We start from the raw sequence: 20,631 nt of genomic DNA on the forward strand, positions 1-20,631 counted from the left end.
TTCTCTTCCTCGCACACAGACACACACATAAATCAGTGTATTGTATCCTCACACAGCCGCTGTGTCCCTCTCTCCTGACAAACCTGCCAGATTCAGTCAGAGATAGATGAAGAGGGGAGTCCTGGGTCCCATCACAGATAAACGCTCCTGTCCGGGATGGAGAAACGTAGGGAACAGGCATAAATCAAGGATGGAGTGAGAAAGAAAGAAAAGAACCAGATAGAGGTAAAGCTTCTAATGTAGGGGAGGTATGATGAAGGCAGACTGAAAGACTTTAGACCACCACAGAGATGAGAGAAAATGGTGTGAGGCCTTCCATGGAGTGACTGTTTGATAGGCACTTACACTACAGTATTATTGAACAGCTCCTCCAGGGCCTCTCAGGAGATGGTAAATTAAGTACATAGCCAGATCAGATAACTGTACTAGAAGTAATACGGCCATACAAAGGAAATGAATCGAAGCTTTTCATCGTGTTGTTGGACTGACTGTGTGTGGGGTGGAGAGATTAGCTGGGAGGAAAGTGAGTGGAGGGTTAGAGAGTCTTTGGCTGTGTTCAAAATCACTCCGCTGTTCACTCATTCAATATTCCCCACATAATACACTCAGTAGTTTACTCTAAAACAACTCTCATCTGGCATCCGTCTAAATGTACCTGTTCTTCCTGTTTGCACAGTTCATGATGATATATAAATCCTGGTTAGTGACCATGACGTGTACAGACAATTGGGTTGCATTGTGGGATGATTTAAATCCGCTCTACATGGTAAAAATAATTGCCACTGGACTACACTACTATTTGCATTACTGCTCTTTATTAATTAAGTAATCTTTTTGATTATATTTTACATTCATTGCTTACATTTTGCCAATAAAATATTAGAGAAAAGTAAAAAAAATGCCCTTTACTTTCTTCCCCACCGCCCATGGTGAGGCGTTTAAATTGCTTGGTTTGTCTGACGAAGAGTCCAAAACCCCAAAATATTCAATTCACACAAAGGGAAAATTAGCAGTGGAAGCGAGTCACACTTCATGGCACTTCATGGATCATAATGATTTTTGCGTCATCATTGTCACATAACTGTTATAGTCCATGGTGTGGAGCTGAAACGATGTATCACTTCTGTCGTTTACCACGCAGAAGTGTCAAACGTTCTCTTGTTCCAGCTTCTCTAATGTGAGGATTTGCTGCTTAGATTGAGTTCGGTTTTGGAACTTAACATTTGGTTGTTGTTTTTTTTTGGTGAATTCTTTGACATTCATAGACCAAACATTTAATTGATAAGTAAAAAAAAAAAAGAATTAATCGAAAATAAAAATAAGCTGCAGCTCCACTATGGTGGGTATTGAGAGGTGACAATTGCAGACGCAGCCTTCTAGTTCTGCTAAAATATGACAGTTTGTGAGGGCAATAACGTTAAAGGATTTGAAATTTGGTTAATTGAAATATATTGCACTAGGTTGGTAATAGGAAGTGATGTTGGACTTGTTTTTCTGGTATTAAAGCAGAGTGAGTTTCAGCACCATGGACAGCAGCAGCCTTTGCGTTGCAGCAGGCTGCTGAACCGAGCAGAGCCGTGTTCTGTGTGCTGATAAGTCAGCCGGCTCTTGATCTGCTGGGAATGAGACCCGGCATTTTTTATTTTATTATTTTTTCACCGATGACACATTAATGAGGAAAGTACACTGTGCAGATCCAGGCACAAATTCCATTTAATTCAATCATCCCATACATTCATGTAAACCAAAAGCTCAAATCTAATCCCATTAAAACTGCTATTAGAACTATGGCCAAGTCTGTAGTACAGAGTTTGTGGTCATTATTGATGAGTGAGTGGCTTCTAGCAACTTCTCCATCAACACTGATTCATCATATGGCCCAAACCTGTTTGACTACCCGATAGCATATTTTTCTTTCACCACGGCAGCCTTCCTCTTGCATGAAAACGACTGCAGGGAAGCTTGTGTGGTCACACAAGTGAATGTGTTTGTGTAACTGGGCAAAATCTTTTGCGGACATTTTCCTGTCTGCCATCAGTACCAGACATCTCTCACAACAGATTCTACTCGAGGACTGACTCATTTTTGCTCCAAACCAAACCAAATTTTCAAAACAGTAAAAAAAAAATTCCACTTGACATCATTTTCAGGCAAGAGACACAGAGTGTAGACTGGGTGTACTTACAGGTTTGATGCATAAAAGCAATACTTTACTTCAAGAAATGATGCCCTAGAATCAACGTGGGAATAGAAACGTATCTTTAATTAGTAGGGTCATAATTGTAACTGCAGTCATGACATACTGTAAATCTCACACACAGACGCATCACATTTCCTATCTCCGATCTCTCAATAGAACTAGCATGCAGCGTGTTTGTTTGACCCCATGGCTTCCACGATATGCACGAGATGACTATTGACATGGTTATTATATGGTATTATGACAAATACGACCATGCATGTAATTCCTGGCCTGTTTAAGTATATCCGTTTGTCCATGATATATGAGGTCAGTGGGCAGTCTGGTGTCACAAAATTAGCTGCTGGCCACTGTTCATCCTAGACAGGCGTGATCTATTTGAGCTCCAGCATATGGCTGAAACACAGCTTTTCGGACAACAAAACATGATGAATTATGCTATTTTTTACTCACTTTTGTGTTCCCCTTGAGGAGTAGCAGTTTTGCACACACTAGTGTACATTATGGTTCACTGTTTCTAGCTCCAGCCACTGCTTGGGCTGATACATCAAGTTGTTTTTAGTAGTCCCACATCGCCCCACGCTTGCACACTTGAGGGAATCCAAATGTGAGTGGCATCCTTGTCGTTGGAACTTGCTTTGGAGATTACAGTGTTAACAGTGGATATTTGTACTGTTGCTCTGCGCATCTCCCATTGTCTTTCCTGCCTGGAGACCGCGATGTGCTCTCCTCCCTGCAGAGCGATGGCAGCCCAGTGGAACTGAGCTATCAAGTGTACACACAAAAGCTTTTATACACACTCATGTAGTCACACAGATCGCCCACGCCCGAACTCATCTGAGCATAAACTTTGAGAGTACTGGTGACTGCTCACATTTACATTCGCTGTCATCTCGAGGACTTAAAAAAGGCTGTTCAGAATATTGTTCAAGGACGCTTAAATATCTTGTTGTCGGATTAAAGCCTGATATTTTTGTTGTTGGAAAAGTCGAAACACAAGACTGCCCGCCTCTTTCTTGTCATCAGGGTGTAAACTTTATAATCAAAGCATCTCTGTGATAAGGCTAATCTTTTGCAAGCAGGACTTTTGAAGATATAAAATGAGCTGAATGAGTCAATGTGAATCTTGCAGTTTTTTAGATTAATGTGATAGACTGCAGGAACAGCCCAAGGTATGACCCAAGACTTCCATTACCTGATTGGACGGAGCTTTTTGATGGAACAGGATGCGATTTCTTGTAACGAGAACATGGCCAAAACTTAGCTATAAACTGGAAGTCTTACTGGACTCATTCAGGGTCTTCTTCTTCTTCTTCTCGGGTTTGTTGTTGGGTGAGCAGGTTGTAATGACATTTTCCGAGGCTCGCCCTATTGTGTGGGTGACAGGAAAAGCACTTTTAGCAAGAACATTTTCGGCCCACTGGGTGGTTGATGGCTGCAGCGAGGCTTTCACAGTTTGGTCAAAGATAGCTTGTCTTTTTTTGGTTGAAATGCAGAGGCGTGTCCGTGTGTAAATGTGTCATGTGTGTAAGTCATCCACATTATGAGTAGTTCTGTATAAGCAAAACTTGCTTTTATTCAGGCACATTACAGTTTTAAAAGTTTTTCGATTACAATTATTATTTCTTCACCAAACAAACAAAAACTACAAAAAAAAAAAGAATAAAAAGTGCCCTTCTCACTTGGTTTGAAATGAGCTAGGCCGGGTTGGAAAAAAGTGTCGTATGCTTCTGTGCACCAATTACACTAAAGCAACATTTAAATACTTTTTTACACCAAGCTTTAGGGGGCTTTGAAAAAACAAAACTATTATTCCATCAACATTTATAATACTTGAGCGTTTTAGTTTTAGCATAATTTACTGTAAGCTAAATCAAGATGGGCTTTTTTGCTTTCAAGCGGCATTATGGCACTTAAGTTGGCGGAGTTGTGAGGGAACATCTTGAGACATCCTGGCTATTAGTCCCTAGTATGAGTCAAGCTCCAAAAGCACATTCAAAACGCCATTCTGCGGATGAAAAGTTTGAAGTCTCCAAGCTCAACCCACGTAATCTTGATGATATCACTAGGGGTCATTTTTTTTCAGACTTGACAAAGCTCCTCCAGAGCCACAGAAAACATGAAACAGTACACAGGCTGAGTAGTACTACTGCACCTCCATGACGAGTAAACTCATTTTGATTTGTAAAATCAATGCCCCTTAAAGCTGGGGTAGGCACCTTTGGATAAACAAGCAAGAGTGAGCTAGATTTTGAAAATATCCAACTGAAAAAAATGTCCCTTCTGGCCTCCCTCCCAGGCCACGCCCCCAAAACACATGAAGGCAAACTGACTGACTACAGTCAGGTGACGAGTCCATTTAAGAGCGTTGTGAAGGGGAGCGCGGCGCATCGCTCATGTCTCATTCACATGTAAGATAACTTCTAACATTATCACGAACGTAAACAAAGAACATGGCTATTGTTAGCACTCACAGCTGTCAAGCTTGCAGCTTGAGGAAGACTCCAGTCATGCACAATGAGTGCACGGGCTCAGAGTAGGGAAGGAGTGTGCGCAGATAGGCAGGCAGGTTCAATCATTTCCAGGTAAAATTAAATGATTTAACGTGCTTATTACAGTACAGGTACAGGTGTCTTGGATTTATTGATTGCTGTCGGGATGTAAATAGAATTTCAACAAATATAGCAAAAATGCTTCTTAAATAATTAGACGACTCTAGCTAATGTTTTAAATATAATAATAATATCAATCGCCTATAACCAATGAGGCTAATTCAGTTTGGACAAAACGGTTATAATAACCTTCTCGCAATCGCCACCATTATCTAATCAGTTTGTACACGCCCCAACATCCATCCGTCCACCATATTTCATGAAACCAGAAAAACAGCCTTTCATCAGAAACTGAGAATGAACTCGATTCTTAGTTCTTAGTTCTCCTTGTTGATGCTGCAGCAAAGGCTTACACACGAAGCCACCCACTAGTCTCATTCTTAACATCAACATATGGTAAAAAAAAAACAAGGGCCTCGGGCATTTCCTATTGGTTGCTGGCTTCACTGACATAATTTCACTCTCTGGATGCCAGGAGCCCACATGCTGGAGTTTTGTGCTGTAATCACTTGGATGATCTGGAGGCTTGGCGGTTGCAGACTCATGTAGCCTATAACACCGTGACACACTGGTTTCCCAGAAATGAGTTTCATTCCTAAACAAGTTCACCAGAGGAGCAAAGCTGGCTCTGTTTGTTTATACCAGAGTTCATTTATTAGGGTTAGAATGGACCGCTCAGAAGGGTAAACAGGTTGTTTTTATTCGTTCCCCTTCTAATGAAGTACATTATTGTTAGAAAGATGCACATAAGGCACAACATGACCTTCATCAATCATCATCAGTGGTGGTTATGGTCCTCTGCCTAATGAATTTACAGTTGCAGAATTGCCCAAAATGGATTATATAATAAAACTGTCCTGAAAACAAGACTCATTAGTAATTTATTATTTATGTCTCGTTGAAACGTAGTTCAATGGGATGAATGTTGGTGATTGGATATGCAAATATACATCTCATAGAGGATAGAAAGCTTTATGAGACAAGGCTTTCAGAAGTTATTAATATGTTGAGTGGACTCGGCTCCTTTTAGAGACTGAAGAGAGTCATTTTGCGAAGGTGTTCATCATTCTCTCTGCTTGTCCTTTAATAAATCACTCTACACTTGAGCACTACCATTTTTGATCTCGGCTTTTGTCTCTCATTCACGCTCTCTTCACTTTACATTGCTTCAGCCCTTCTGCTCTTCACTCTCTCCCTGCGAGTTGTTAGCTGTGTGCCCTGACTGTGCCCGGGCCCCCGCGGCAGCGGGGCCACAGACAGATGGCAGCACAGTTGTAAAGCCAGGGGGTAAAGTGAGGAGGTTAGCTGGCGTAGCAGCGGGTAAGGAATTGGTCTGCTCAAGGGCACACTGTCAGTTGCCCGGGTGGAGGGAGCAGGGTGGCTTTAGTGAGGAACCAAGGCACTTTGGGCTATGCAGAAACGGTGGGATGAAGGGTCGGCCCGTTATCTAAAGCTATGAATAAGACCACACACACTGTGTTTAGCAGGAAAAGTTGCACAGTGAGATCTATTATTTGTTATTAGCCACAGGTTTGGTTCAAAGGGGCCTGCAGCAGGTACAGTGTAGTAACAAGAAGCTTCAGCCTTGCTAGCAGCTGTGTGAGGCTATATTTAGACACAGCTGTGCTTTGGGCAACATCCTCACAATGACAATCCTAACCTGCAGATGTTTAGCGGGTATAATGTTTACCAGCAATATTTTTGTTGAGCATATTAGCATGCTAACATTTGCTAATCAGCACTAAATACAAAAGTACAGCAGAGGCTGATGGGAATGTCATTACTTTTGCAGGTAGTTGGTCAAAAACCACAAGTATTGCACTAATTACAATATTGACCCAATGACGAAGTAAAGGAATCATCAAAGTTATTAGAGTTCACCCTGAGGTGACCATGAATGACTGCCGACAGACCAACTAACTGAGCGGCTGACATTGCCATCCTTGGAGCCTTGCCACTGGAATGGCTATAAAATGAAACAGAAATGAACTTTGCACCAGACTGTACTCGTTTTAAGCTATAAATATAATGTAATAATAATAGATAGTATTTTCTGACTCACTTGACAACCCTCCAAGGCCTTTTCAGCATTGCTATCTCACAGATCAGAGTACTGATTCTGTTTGAGAGTTTTAAAGACCTGCTTTCAAAAAAATGTGATAATACTTGAATGTTCAATGTACTTGTACTTGAATGGTGCAAACACTATTGACATCGTTTGTGTCCCAGTACACCACTAGATTAATACTGGAGTGCTGTTTTATTCTGGTGTGTCTTTTACAGAAAGAGCTGTAAATACACAAACGGACTCATTAGATGTGTCTTTCAGGTATTCCACAGAGCAAGGCTATGCCATTACTATTGTCCTATCCCTCCGAGTGAATCCCTTTCAATAGCTGTTGTATTCATTCCTCACTCATTCTTTAACTTGGCGACTGTCAGGGTCGCAAAAGAGCAAGAAAATTGGGTGTTTGGCATTTCCTCAGTTAAAGTTTTAATATAACACATTCACCTTGGTCTTCTAACTGTAGGCACCTGGTAAGGGGATGATGGGAGAGATCTTATGCTGCTGAATGTGCTGACAAGCTGGTTAAGTAGGGTGTGGTCCCTGGTGGCACACTAACACACTCTGATGTAGTTTTCTTGCCAAGTCACATTATCATATTGCCTACTTCATTCCACTCTTAAATCATTTTGGAGTTCACACTGCACTAAGGCAGTATGGAGCACAGCATTCAAAGTTTATACAGTATTTCCCTGCGATCATGTGTTCGTTCATGAATTATATAACGTTATCAAAAAGGAATTTAATCTAACTTGCGATTGGAATTCCAGTGTGTTCAGACTTGTATGGAGAGGACTATGGGCGTACAGCAAACGGCTATATTGGTCTACTGCGTCAGCATGACACTTGGATTTATTAAATCCTAGTCGCATTAGCATATTAATTAGAATAGCAAATAATCGCCACATGGTACATGTAGTTCATTCAGGCTTATCTGACACAGATTTCAATACATCCTCATCCAGCGGATAAAATAAATCTCCATGCGCATGTATGTGTTTTTACCTAATTCCTGCTCCTGTCATTTTCTTTGAGCATCCACCCCTTCTATGAAAAATGAAGAGTTACTTGATATGCATTATAAATAGCTGCTCCCTGATTGGACGAGCTCAGACTCTCCTGCAAGCTCTTCCGTATAGCAACAGCACCCTCCCATCCCTCCTTATCACCGCTTCTCCCTGGAATCCCCCTTCTCTCTCCTCCTCCCCCCTCCCATCTCCTTCCCTTTAAAAAAAAAAAGAAAAACGCAGACAGATCTTGTCCTCCATGTGGCTTCAACCTAAACCCACAATGCACTGGGTGCTGCCACTGGCTTTAGATGTGGCAGGCAGTGTACTGTGTAAGGGGCTCCTCTGCTCTCCTCCTCTCCTCTAAGCTCCAGACTGACTTGCTCCTCCCGCTGGCTCCCACTGCTGCGGCAGCATCTGGATGTGGTCGCCATGGCAACAGCAGCGGGCCTGACCCCACCTCCTCTACTCTCCCCTTCTCTTCTCTCTCCACACACACACACAGACACACACAGACACACACACACACACACACACACACACACACACACACACACACAGACACAACGGCTCTACCCCTCCTGCTCCCCCTCTCCTTCTTTTAAGCTTTCTTTTTTTCTCTCTGCCCGACTGGGTGTGCGTTTCCTTCAAGCTTGACCTGGATTCTGCGATCTGCCGCGTCTGCCACGCTGCATGTGTGACAGCAGTGATGATGACACGGCGAGAGGGGTGTGCATGGTGGTCAACTGACCTGTTTCAAGGAACTTTAAGGGTCAAATGTTAAACTGGAAATTAGCTCCTTTCATCTCATCTATTCTCCTTTACTTCTTCGGTTTTCTGCCAATACTTTTCTCTCCTCTCCTCTCCTTTCTTGGATCTCCTATCTCACTTCCTTTCCCTTTACCAACCAGCTTTCCTTTTCTTTCATCTCCTGTTTCTTCTCTCCTTTCCTCTTGGTCATGGTTCTCCTCTTGTCTCCTTGTTTCTCCTCTCCTCTTCTCTCCTCTTCTCTCCTCCCCTAAGCACCACTACCACCATCCTCTTTCTATGCCCTACCCATGTGCTTCAGGGCAGAAGCAAGGGGCTGTCAAAAAAAACATGAATAAAAGTCGACTATATCCTCCTTTCTCCATCACTGTGCTCCACATCACACCCTGAGCCAGTCTGCACCCCCTTACCCAATCCTCTCCTCCCCCAACCTCCCCCATCACAAATCCATGCCTCCTCCTCAGCTGAATATTTGAACAAAGATATCAGCCTCCTGAAGGCAGATATCACAGAATTTGTGTCACACTGACGCATGTAGCTCTTAAATACATGGAAATTATTGTACATTTTCTCTTTTTGGCACTCTTTGTGAGTCTGGCCCAGCAGCAATGTTCTCACATGGATCTGTAGACCCACACTTTAAGATATGAGTCACAGCCGCCATTCATTGAAAAGCATTCCTTTATAGAGAGAAAATGGTTCTCTGTGCTGGTCGGGGGACAGCTCATCTATAGTATAGATACATTACTGCACTCGTCACACATCGCTGCATACCGGTACTTTTATTTGTTTCTATTCCTTTTATCTAAAACTTAGTTTGTATATGAAACAAAATCTGCTGAATCTTACATGGATGTAGTTTAGTTTTAGTTATTTAGACTTTAATTTACATTGTTTTTTTGTTTTTTTTCCTAGTAACAATTTCATTGCTAACCCTTTTTACATGCAAACATCAGCTGACTTATTCTCTGATGTTTAAAGTATGTTTGGTTTTGCCTCCTGTGTGCTTTTAAGTTGCTGATGTGTATTTCTATCATTTAATGTCGACCCCTGGAAGATCTGCAATCACTTTGTGGAAGCTATCGGTGGGATCCAAAAATATACTGCAAAACATGAACATGAACATGACCACATGTGCTGCATGCAACTCTTGATTTGTTTTGTGGCATTTTACAACATATTGCAGAGACATTTACACCTCCTGAGAAATCTGATCACTTGGGAGACATGTTTCCTGTGAGAGCTAGGACAGAGAAAATATACATGTCGCATTATATTTGCAAAAACAAAAGAAGGTTGACACAATACGACAATGAGTTTTACCAGGCAGCCGAGTGTAATGCAGTATCTGGGAAAGCAGAGAGGCTGGCAAACCTGTTGGTCTCAGGGGAAATGGATCTTTTGTAGTGTAATGACGCTGTCTGTGTGCTCGCAGGTTCCCTCCAAATTTGGAATGTGAGAGATATTTATTTTGATGCGTGACGTATGGCTCGGAGGGAGGGGATTCGCAGGGAAGTAACAACTGTTAGGGAGTGTGCCTTGATCAAATTAGTCTTTCTAATTCAATCTGTTCACAGCACTTGGAGTCCATCATGGTTTATTCAGTAAGGTGAGCGTACTAATTGTGCTCTGGTTTCTTTCCCTCCCTCTCTCTCTCCTCTCACCTACTTCCCTCTTTTTTTCTTCATCCCTGTCTCCCCACCTCCATACTCCCCTCCCCCGTGGTCCCCTCTTTGCATTCTTTTCCTGCTTTTGATCGTCCTCCTCTACAAACCCACTCCCACTCTCTCCTTACCCTTCTTTCATCTCACTCTTCCCTGGGATTCTTCCCCCCCCCCCCCCCCCCCCCCCCCCCCCAACTCCTCTGTCACTGTAGTAGAGTTGATGGACCAGCAGAGGGTGCTGAGGACCGGTTGCCTGGTGTCGGGGGTCCACACTCCACCCATCCGACGTAACAGCAAGCTGGCCACGCTGGGGCGCATCTTCAAGCCCTGGAAGTGGAGGAAAAAGAAAAATGAGAAGCTAAAGCAGAGTTCCACAGGTACAGTGCTGGATGCGTTAAGGGTGAGGTGATGGCATCGGGTGGCTGTGGATGTCCGCGTTCACATCCACACACACACGAACACAGACATTCTAGCATTTGCTGAACACAAGGCTAAATGTGATGCTCTTGCTGTAATGGAGAGTGCTATTGAATCAAGGTGATGTAAAAAATGAATGTCATTTAGTGGTAACAGTTGGTCAAGTCAGAGGTCTGTTGCAGTGGATCTCAGTTCGTCCCCCCAGTGGCTGGATCTGTCTTTTCATAGGCTAATCAAATTATATCCATTAATACAATATATATACATGTGTATAACATTATTATCTATTCATAGAAAAGTGTATTTTCACTTTTATCTCATAGTGCACAAGGTGAAAATAAGTCCTTAAACCAACCGAAAATAGACAGACAGACAGACAGATCGATATATATATATATATACATATATTACGTATACTAATATGTACCTAATGACATTAGTAATTTAAGCGTTAACACTAACGTCAAGGAAGTAAGATGGTCTCAAAATGCTGTTTCATTGTAAATGCACAGATCAGCCGTCTGAAAAGACAGAAATAGAGAAGATTAAGCAATAGCAGGTACATCATCAATACTAGAATTTTTTTTTTTTATTACTGGAAATAATTCATATGAATGTCACATAGTTTTGTTTATCTTCAACACAAATATCATGACATACTTCTCCCCGCTTGTCCTCAGATGTAGCATTATCCAGCAATCTTCTATGCCACGACCCGAGCTCCACCACCCAGGGCTGCTGCTCAGACGGTGCAGTCCTGCTTGGAGGATTCGGGGGACCCTTGAACTCAAACCTCACAGTCAGCAGTGTGGAATACCTTGGTCCTGAGGAGGAGCTTCCCCCTCCAGGTAGTACAATCCCTCACTGTACTCAGACTCAACTGATCATATTGACATTATAGAGCTGCAAAAAGCAAAAATTGTCTGGGTGTCTTTTCCTCAGCTTTACGGTAAATCAATATGACAGAATGAGATCGCTGTGAAACAAATCTGAACTACGGCTGTTTTACAAAAGTTGTTGATGCTGTCATATAATATGATTATTAGCTTTGTGTTTGTATCATCAAGTTAAGGTCTGAATTAATTGTGTAGGCTTTTCATTTTTGATGTAATCCACAAAGCTCATGCTTGATGAAACTGAGACATTTGTGTGTGTACCTTTAGAGGGCAGCAAAGACAATTCAATGACCTTATTTGCCTTCACCCTCATCTGCCATAAGAGGTCTACAATATGTATATTTGTATGCACAAAACCAGTACAACACAGTACATCTCAGTATAGTTGGACAATGTAGAAAATGTAAAACCCATGCAGCTTGGCAGAAGTATTACGGCAAAATACATTTTACCTCAATTTTAAATGCTCTCATTTCATACTCCAGTAGCTGCCCCTCTTCAGGACTGTGAACGGGTGGAGGAGAATGTACTAACACCGGAGGAGGAGGGAAGTGAGGAGGTGCAGCCTGTCGGGGATTTACCTGAGGGGCTGAAGGATGTGGGCGAGCAGATGGAAGAAAGACCAGAGGAAGAGATTCCTCCAGGAACGTCCCCACCACAAGTACCTCCCAAACTTTTTCCGCTGCTGAGTACTGGAGATGGTGAGTGCTGTGAGGTTTAGGATGTGTATATCTGATAATCGTACCTCTTTGGGCCTCAAACGGTTGTTACCATGAAACCCTCTGAGTAGTTTGGAGGAGAATTCACTCTTTGGTGGAACTGCTAACAACTGAAATATGACAAGGAGACCTAACTAGACACTGACACTAAGAGATCACAAGTCAAAAAGGTTCAGAACTAACAGTTTAATCTTTAACAATGTGTTGTGTTTTAATGTCATATCTTAATCTGAAAAGTAACTAATAATTACAGCTGTTAAACTAATTTTGTGGAGTAAAAAGTACAGTAAGTTCCTTCATGTTTGTAGTGGCAACAGTTAATGACCTGCTGGGATTTGAACCCAGGATGTCCTGTTTGCTGGACAGGCACTAGAACCAACTAAGCCACAGCATCTCCTAACAACTTACAAGTATAACACACATGCTGCAGATGGCACGTTGGCAAAGTAGTTTGCTCTTTAATTTCTTTGCAGGAAAACTTGTGGAGTTTGCTTCCCTGTCCTGTTCATATTTTTCCTCCAGATGGTCAATTCCCCTCTCAAATTAAACAGATGTGCATGTCAAATGTACTGGGGAGTCTAGATTCCCATAAATAGAGATGTAAATGTGTTTCCCAAACTTCAGCTAAGTATCAATAAGACAAACTCTAGCCCCCATGTGCCTGCAGACAAATATAAGGGTCAGATAATGGGGGGAAAAAATGAGAAATTCTGTTACCTCCAGTGTTTATCTGCCCCCTTTCAGATTCAGGCCCTGTGTCGCTCCCTGCTCACCTGCCCAACTCCTACCTCCCCAAGGAGCCTCCACCCAGGGCCACAGAAAGCATGCTTTCAATGACCCTGCCGCTACGAGGGCACCTAACCAACACCTCAGGGTCCCCACATATAGGCAATATGATGCATCCTCCCATGCCCCCTAGCTGCATTATGGAGGAACTGCAGAGAGCCTTCGCTTCCAAACACAGACACGAGAGGTGAGTGCTCGGGTGTACCCCGTACATCTGTTTATATCAGCGCCCTCACTTGGAATTACTGAGTGGGTGAAAAACAACTATGCTGTTTTATTCAGTCTTACTTGTGTTTTAATGAAGTTTTCTCACAAATCTCAAATTTCTGACAATACGAAAGAAAGAAGAAACCATTTTTATTGTCATATACATATACACATACACGAAATTTGCCTTCTGCATTTGACCCATCCCTGTATATAGTGAGCAGTACAATACAACCGATCATTAAGATTCTCCCCTGAATGACACCTTTAACATACTCTATATTTAAATCGATGTCATCAGATGTTGTCCTCCCACGGCCATCAACACTAATCCTACGTTTTCCCTCGTCCCTTGTCCCCTCAGTTCCCGCGAAGGGTGTGAGCAGGCCTCACCCCAAAGGCTGTGGTGTTCAGATGGACGTCTCTCTCGCTCCTGCAGCTCTGAGAACCAACACAAATCGTCTTTTGGGGGCGGCTGTGTGGGGGGTGGAAGGTCCGACTGGCCCAAGAAGGAGGCGGAGGAGAATAAGGAGAACATGCGGCTGGACCAGTGCTTCTCCAACACCTCAGGTCTCCCCAACGACTTAGAAGAATGGAATGACTCCGTCATCTCTGGTGGGTTGAAGAGCTTAGAAGTATGATTTACAATGCAGTCTCTAAGCATTTTCAGGTTCACGCTTTTGTTTTGGCTCAGTACCGTACATATTGGAAATTGAAAATGAAACAATGACTACGTGGTTAAAGTGTTGACTCGCACTCAAATTTGATTGTGATCACAGATCTGGGAGAGCAGTGATGGAAACATAGCCCTGTCATTGTCTTGCTGTCTTGTCGTGAGACCAACCAGTACTCATACCTGGATTCTGCCTGGCCCCCGGCTTGCTGTTGCGTAAATCCTTTTGTGGAATTCAATTAAAACAAACATTTGCACAATTTAAAGCTGCACTAATTATTGTTTATACGTCAACAATGGGTGCAATACTACGCTATGTGTAATATGAAAGGGGTCGCTCGTTGGTGAAAAACCCACACAGAATTATCACCTGACTCAGCAGTTCCCCTCATCCGTCCAGAACATTTTAGCGTCTTTCAGCTCATTGTTTTGGTTTTAAGGTCCGCAACTGTATTGTTTTGGTTAATTTCTCAGCGCTACCATCTGTGTCACTTCTAACCACAGCCGCCAGGAGATTTCACCACAAAAGCTCTGATAAATCAGCTGCGCTACCACAGGTATAGCCCGATACACACCTCCAACTAAATGCTAATGTTGCTCTGTGGCTGCTGTGGGTTTGAATAGGCAACTGAGGCTTACGATTCCACCATAACAACTTTATAAAGTGGCTAACAGAATCAATAATGCAGATTTTCAACACATTAATACACTTTAATTGAATAATATTGGTTTAAAATGATACTTTTTACTTTATTTTGGCATCTCTACAAAAGAGGATCCCCCATAATGCCCCACGGTCCTTATTATTTCAGCTGATACTGTGCTTGCAACTTGGCTAGGGCAGTTGGTAATCTAGCCATGGCAGCTACATATTAAAGGGACTACGAGTCATTCATTTCAAATCCAATTTGGTGCAGTCCAGAGCAAAAACAACAGAAAACACATGAATAACAATCACTTGGATATTTGCTGAGATTAAGTAGTCGTGGTCATTTTTAGGCTTAATTCATTTACAGAATGATTTTCCAAATTGTTAAGATGCGTAATTGTATATAAACACTGTGATTCTCCCAAAGAGGCTACAAAAACAATCAGTTAGAGTTTCCTGTTTCCTGTGTGTTAATGCGTGTATGCATGGTTGCAGGTACACTTCCTCGCAGGCTAAGGAAGGAGTTGCTGACTGTCAAACTACGAAACAGGCCCAGCAAGCAGGAGCTGGAAGACAGAAATATCTTCCCAGTCAGGAGTGACCAGGAGCGCCAGGAAATTCGCCAGCAGATTGAGATGAAACTTGCCAAGTAAGAAATGAAATCTTCCCTCCATTGCTATCCGAGTACAGTATTACTGTTGTAAATATGAAGTGTTTTAATGATAACAGAAGCTTGAATATCCCTTAATACTACCCTGCAGTTAGTTAATGACTTCCATGTTATTCATGGTGCAACAATGCAAACCCATGACAGATCTGGGCGATGCTTTGTGCAGGATAAACCTGCAGGCTTCATTGCTTCAGTTACATAACACCCAACAGTAGGAGGATGAGGTGAGATAAAAAATGTCATCTGGAAGGATTATCCGATTGTTTTGATTGATGTTGTGTAATCTGCTCCTGCTTAGAGGAGACTGTTTGAGTGTATTTACTCAGTCCTCGCATTGTATTGCAGAATAGCACTAAAGCACTAAACTGAGAGGATTCCCAATGTGGGGAAATGGTAGGTCTATTGAAAGAACTCCTTTCGCGAAAACAAAAAGTAACATCAGGTGTTTCTGAGGCGCAACGAGAACAGACAGATGCTGCTTCCAGGAAATCACCCCGAGCAAGACGCACCGCTGATGTTTGTATGTCTGTGCTCCCCTGCCAGGACATTAATAGAACCACTGGCTTCTATAATACAACTGAAAAGCCTAATGTGCAAAGACTGACAGCAGCAGCGTTGTGTGTGAATGTGTCAAAAGACCCAAGTTCTTTAGCACCAGCACATATCAAACAGAGGCACACCACCACGTTACATAACCTGCTGTGCAATAATTCGCAGCCAGGCACAGAGTGCCACCCACACTTTGTAGAGATCCAAGATCTACCGACCGTCTGTGAGACGACTAAGAATACTGCCTCCCTGATCTTTTCTTAGATTCACTGGAAGAACATGTATAGGCGTTTCATAAGCAAACGGCTCATATCAAAGGTGAGGACGGAGCACGACTGTAGCTCGCATAAGAGCCAGCCGGGTCTGTGTTTTGAAGACAGGGAGGTTTCTACTTGTCGCACAGAAGCTGAGAGAAGCTGCTTGTGACATAAAGCGTCAGATTCAATTGATCTTAAACCCAGAGTTGTAATTTATAGCTGTTAAAATAAAAATAATACCGACTAAATTAAATGAATGATCCCAGGAGGATTAACATGGATTCTCAAAGCAGATTTGTGTGCTTCATGCTGACATTGCTGAAAGAAAACATGTATATATACGTACGTGCAAAAGGCTTCTGGCAGCTGTTCAAGTTTGCTTCTTTGTCTGGAGATATTATGTGGAAACCCAGAGGCTCTAAATAACGTATGTAAATATGATTCCTTCACCTACAGTGCCGAGCATGAGCAAGAAAAGGCATTTCCATTGCAGTACAGTACATGCATACATTGTAAGCACAATGCACCATTTTGGAAGGAAATCCTGGCTAAATATAGCTCAAAATGCTGAAGAGGAGGAAAGAAAAGCTAATTTCCCCTGGGCATTCATACTAAATGACAAAACATTCCATGACACACTATACTCTGGATTTCTCTGGGTGACTCCCACCCAGATTCAATCTGTTGTTTTCCCCATCCTATCTGCAGCCCACAATGTAAACCTACCGTTACATTTGCTGCCGATCAAGCAGAAAATGCCGTCAGGAGGTAACGGTGGATAATGACACCTTGTCTGTCCATTGTGTCAGTGATAGATGACCTTTCTATCTTTAGAGACTCCCCCGCCTGGCACTTGTGCTGCAGCCGCACTCCGCTGTTTCTATTCTTAGCTCCTGACACTGTTCAATAATGCATCTCCCCATGCACTCCCTTCTCTCCACAAACGTGTTGATGGGGAGTTATATCTGCAGAAATAATAGAGCAGAGGAGCAGGTGGGGATTAGCTACTGTACTAAAAGGAAGAAAGCTGGGAACGGCCAATTGTATCTCCTTGCACAGTTGGCAGCTGAAATAAAAGAACAGACTGAAAGCCTCTGCCACCCACTCCTTGCTTTTTTATCCCTTTGTTTAGATTTTGTATTCCTCCCTTGGCTGACATGTTTGGACTTTCTATTCCAACTCGTTTTGTTGCAGACCATCCTGAGTGGGAAATGGAAACCCTCATGCCGACAGGCGTTTATGCGTCATCGTGGTATTCTGGGGATACCTTTCAAAATCATACTTATGACATCGTATCCTCAGTGTCGCTGGAGAAAGCAGAGGGCGAGACACCGGCGCAAAGTCAAACCGCTGTAGTGATAATCTTCCAAATAAACCATCTTCTGTCTCCCGAGAGCAGAAGAGTAATACGGTTTTGCGATTCATTGGAGTTTGTTACCGAAATAGTGTTTCGTATTGACAGCGATCCCTGATTTATTCAGCCCACCAGCGAGGAAAATGTTCTGCTGCTAAAAATAGCCACAGACTCCGTGTGCAGTAGTGAAATCCCCATTAGTGTGTTGCTAGGGAGAAGTGAGGATTTCTGCAGGAAGATTCTATTGTCTCAAGGATACCAAGTGTTGTTGCTAAGCAACTCGGCAGCCAGGTCAATAATACAGTGGAGGGTCGTATTCGCCGGGGCTTTGGAAGTGATTTTCTGTTTCATCTGCTTGACATGTAATACTGTTAAGTGCTATGGGAAGACTTTGTCTCTCTGTTTGTTTATAAAAGATTCACAAAAGAGCCATTGTGTTGGACTGCTCCCCACCGTATAAGATTTTAGGATTGTATTGTAAAACTGATTTGATCAAAAAGCACTTGGATAAAAAGGGGGAACCTAAACAGAGGATTTGAAAGCAAATGGGAAGAAATGGATCAAGCTCCTTCACAGCGATTGTGTGCAAAGCACTGACATTGTTTCTAGACCACCTTCTGAGTGTTTGTGTTCCATATTTAATCTTATTTCTGTCTAACTCAGGCATGTCCAAAGTCCGGCCCGCGGGCCAATCACGGCCCGAGGTCAGATTTTATATGGCCCGCACCTTCTAACAATGTATGTATAGGCTACTTGTATTGTTTAAAATAATGTCAGCAGGGACTGTTGACCCTTGGGCATTTTCACATTATCAAATCTGGCCCTCTTTGAAAAAAGTTTGGACACCCCTGCGGTAAAGTAACAATAATGTCAGGAAGTAAAGTGACATTTTTTTATCAACCTGATAAAATTACGTTATTGTGGGAAGAAAAGAAAAGGCAACACTGTAACTTCTTTACATTCTAATAGAATGTAAAGAAGTTACATTGTATCAGAATGTAGCTTCTTTACATTCTAATATAATGTAAATAAGTTACATTGTATAGAATGATTCTATTGAAGTTATTCCTTTTTTAAATGTTTTAGACGAGTCACTAATCACTTTAAAATAGTGATTATAGCTGATTTAACTTACAGACATGAGATTGATCTTCTCATGTCACTCTCTTTATACAATGATATAAATTCATCCCCGTTTTATTGATATCTTACGAAATATTACTCCTCATTTTTCGTGCGTTTTTCCTGCAAAAGTCCAGCAACATGAGTCTGTTTTCGCTTGTTACACGCATACTGTCTTTTCAAAATAAACTTCCATCTTCACAGGAAACAACTAAGGTTTACTCGTAACTATTGCATTGTTCCTGTTGCTATTACGGGATGTCTCGTCACACATGTTAATTAACACCAACCAGATTGCTTTGTTGCACTCGTTACTGTATGTATAGATATCTACAAGTGTGATTTTGTGTCTGTGCAGTCAGCTTTTCTTTCCTCTGCCAATGCTGTGATGTAGAAAACAAATCTAATCGCATAATGCGGTTTAGTCCAGATGCCCTTTTTTCTGTTTTGATGGTAGCATCTGCTCTCTGGTTTTAAGTCCCACTTAAATAGTATTAACAGAGTTTAGATGACTAGAATGATTTTCATAGCTATTCCGTGCACATGTAGCCAGGTACACGCGGCACACACACGTGTTTGGCCGTTCACTTTGTGGGTGTCCAGGTCTCAGTCGGTGTGACCTAACTTTGATCTTTGACAGGACAGAACTATAAAGTGCCCGGTGTTATCTTGGGTGAGGGTATAAAGAGAGTCCCGCTGCGTGGCGGCATTCTGCCCTCCCTGTCCTTTCCACCTCTGGAGGTGTGGGGTGTGCCACATGCCGTCTGGGGCTGAGCCCTGTTGTGCAGCGTACATTTATTATTTATGCAGAGCATGAATAGTTCACACACAAACAGGGGACTCGTTGGATTTTGGAGACCTTTTGGATGCTTTGATGGCGAGGGAACGTGACAGCTTGAAATTAATGTACTACTGTAGGTGTGATCTGAACGTGAGAGCAAAGGAGACATTTGAATTGTATCACAACACAAAATAGGCAACAGTAATTATAATCGATCAAGTATTTTGTTTTGGGTTTATTTTACTTCCTTTAAAAAAAAAATTAAAAAAAAAATCCGTCTTTTACGTGACTAAAAATACGATTAACTCGTGCAACGTGAGTCAAATGACTGTGCTAGTTGCCCGGTGTACACCACGACGAGGTTGGGGATGCCGTGAGTGGGAGCCTGTTAGGCTCCGCCTCCGAGAAATTATGCATGCAGTAACCGGGGAAACTAGGGTAGTCGCGCCCAGGCAGCCCATCACGACACATTTCAAAAGCGCTCGTATTGCTGTTGTCGGAGAGTACAGAGGAGCACCGACGCTGCTGCTGCGGCGGTGTAGAGGCAACGCAATACGGCAGCCCGCACCTGAGATGCAGCACCTTGACATCGGAGAGTAATTCGGTGGAATATTCTCAAACAAGAGAATTGCGCTTCTTCGACTATTCCAGATGTGGGGAGCGCCTCTGCCCAAGCATCACAGCCGCGGTTTGGATGCGAGATGGAGACATAGGGGATTCCTCTCGAGAACGCGCACAGTGAAGAAACTGCAGCCGGTTTAAAGGAGGATAGGAGAGGGACGGCTCGGGTCGAAATGGTTCAAAACGTGGTTTTGGTGTTTCTCCGCAGGAGGCTGAGCCAGAGACCCAATGTGGAGGAGCTGGAGAGTCGGAACATACTGAAACGTAAGTTTAAACACTTCCATTGCTGTCTCCAAACTACCGTCTCTTCACACAAATACAAGTGTTTACTATTTAAAATAAATATGTGGAATAACCCCTGATCGAAAACACTTAAACCAGGGCAAGATGATGCATTACTGATAAGAGAGATTGCACAGTGTAGTATGAGTGAACCTTGTTGGTAGGAACTGATTGTATATATAATATATATATATATATATTTTAATGCTCATTTGCCGAGTATGAATTTCTAATTAGTTTTTTTTCCTTCTTTTCCCAGAGAGAAACGACCAGACAGAGCAAGAGGAGAGGAGGGAGATCAAACAGCGGCTAAACAGAAAGGTACAACATTG

The 20,631-nt window shown here is 42.6% G+C and overlaps 1 protein-coding gene across 1 annotated transcript in view; it reads left to right on the forward strand.

Annotated features, from left to right (window-relative positions):
* phactr3a (phosphatase and actin regulator 3a) overlaps positions 1-20,631 on the forward strand; it is a 28,595-nt gene that overhangs the window by 6,768 nt on the left and 1,196 nt on the right. The window contains exons 2-9 of the mRNA XM_076102253.1: positions 10,529-10,693; positions 11,414-11,581; positions 12,115-12,330; positions 13,093-13,321; positions 13,706-13,956; positions 15,159-15,312; positions 20,226-20,281; positions 20,559-20,620. Of these exons, the coding sequence (XP_075958368.1) occupies positions 10,529-10,693; positions 11,414-11,581; positions 12,115-12,330; positions 13,093-13,321; positions 13,706-13,956; positions 15,159-15,312; positions 20,226-20,281; positions 20,559-20,620 (1,301 nt within the window). The remainder of the gene's footprint in view (positions 1-10,528; positions 10,694-11,413; positions 11,582-12,114; positions 12,331-13,092; positions 13,322-13,705; positions 13,957-15,158; positions 15,313-20,225; positions 20,282-20,558; positions 20,621-20,631) is intronic.

Source organism: Anarhichas minor, unplaced genomic scaffold (genome assembly GCF_050575085.1).
Source record: "Anarhichas minor isolate MPS153535 unplaced genomic scaffold, ASM5057508v1 ptg000003l, whole genome shotgun sequence".
Lineage (NCBI taxonomy): Eukaryota > Metazoa > Chordata > Actinopteri > Perciformes > Anarhichadidae > Anarhichas > Anarhichas minor.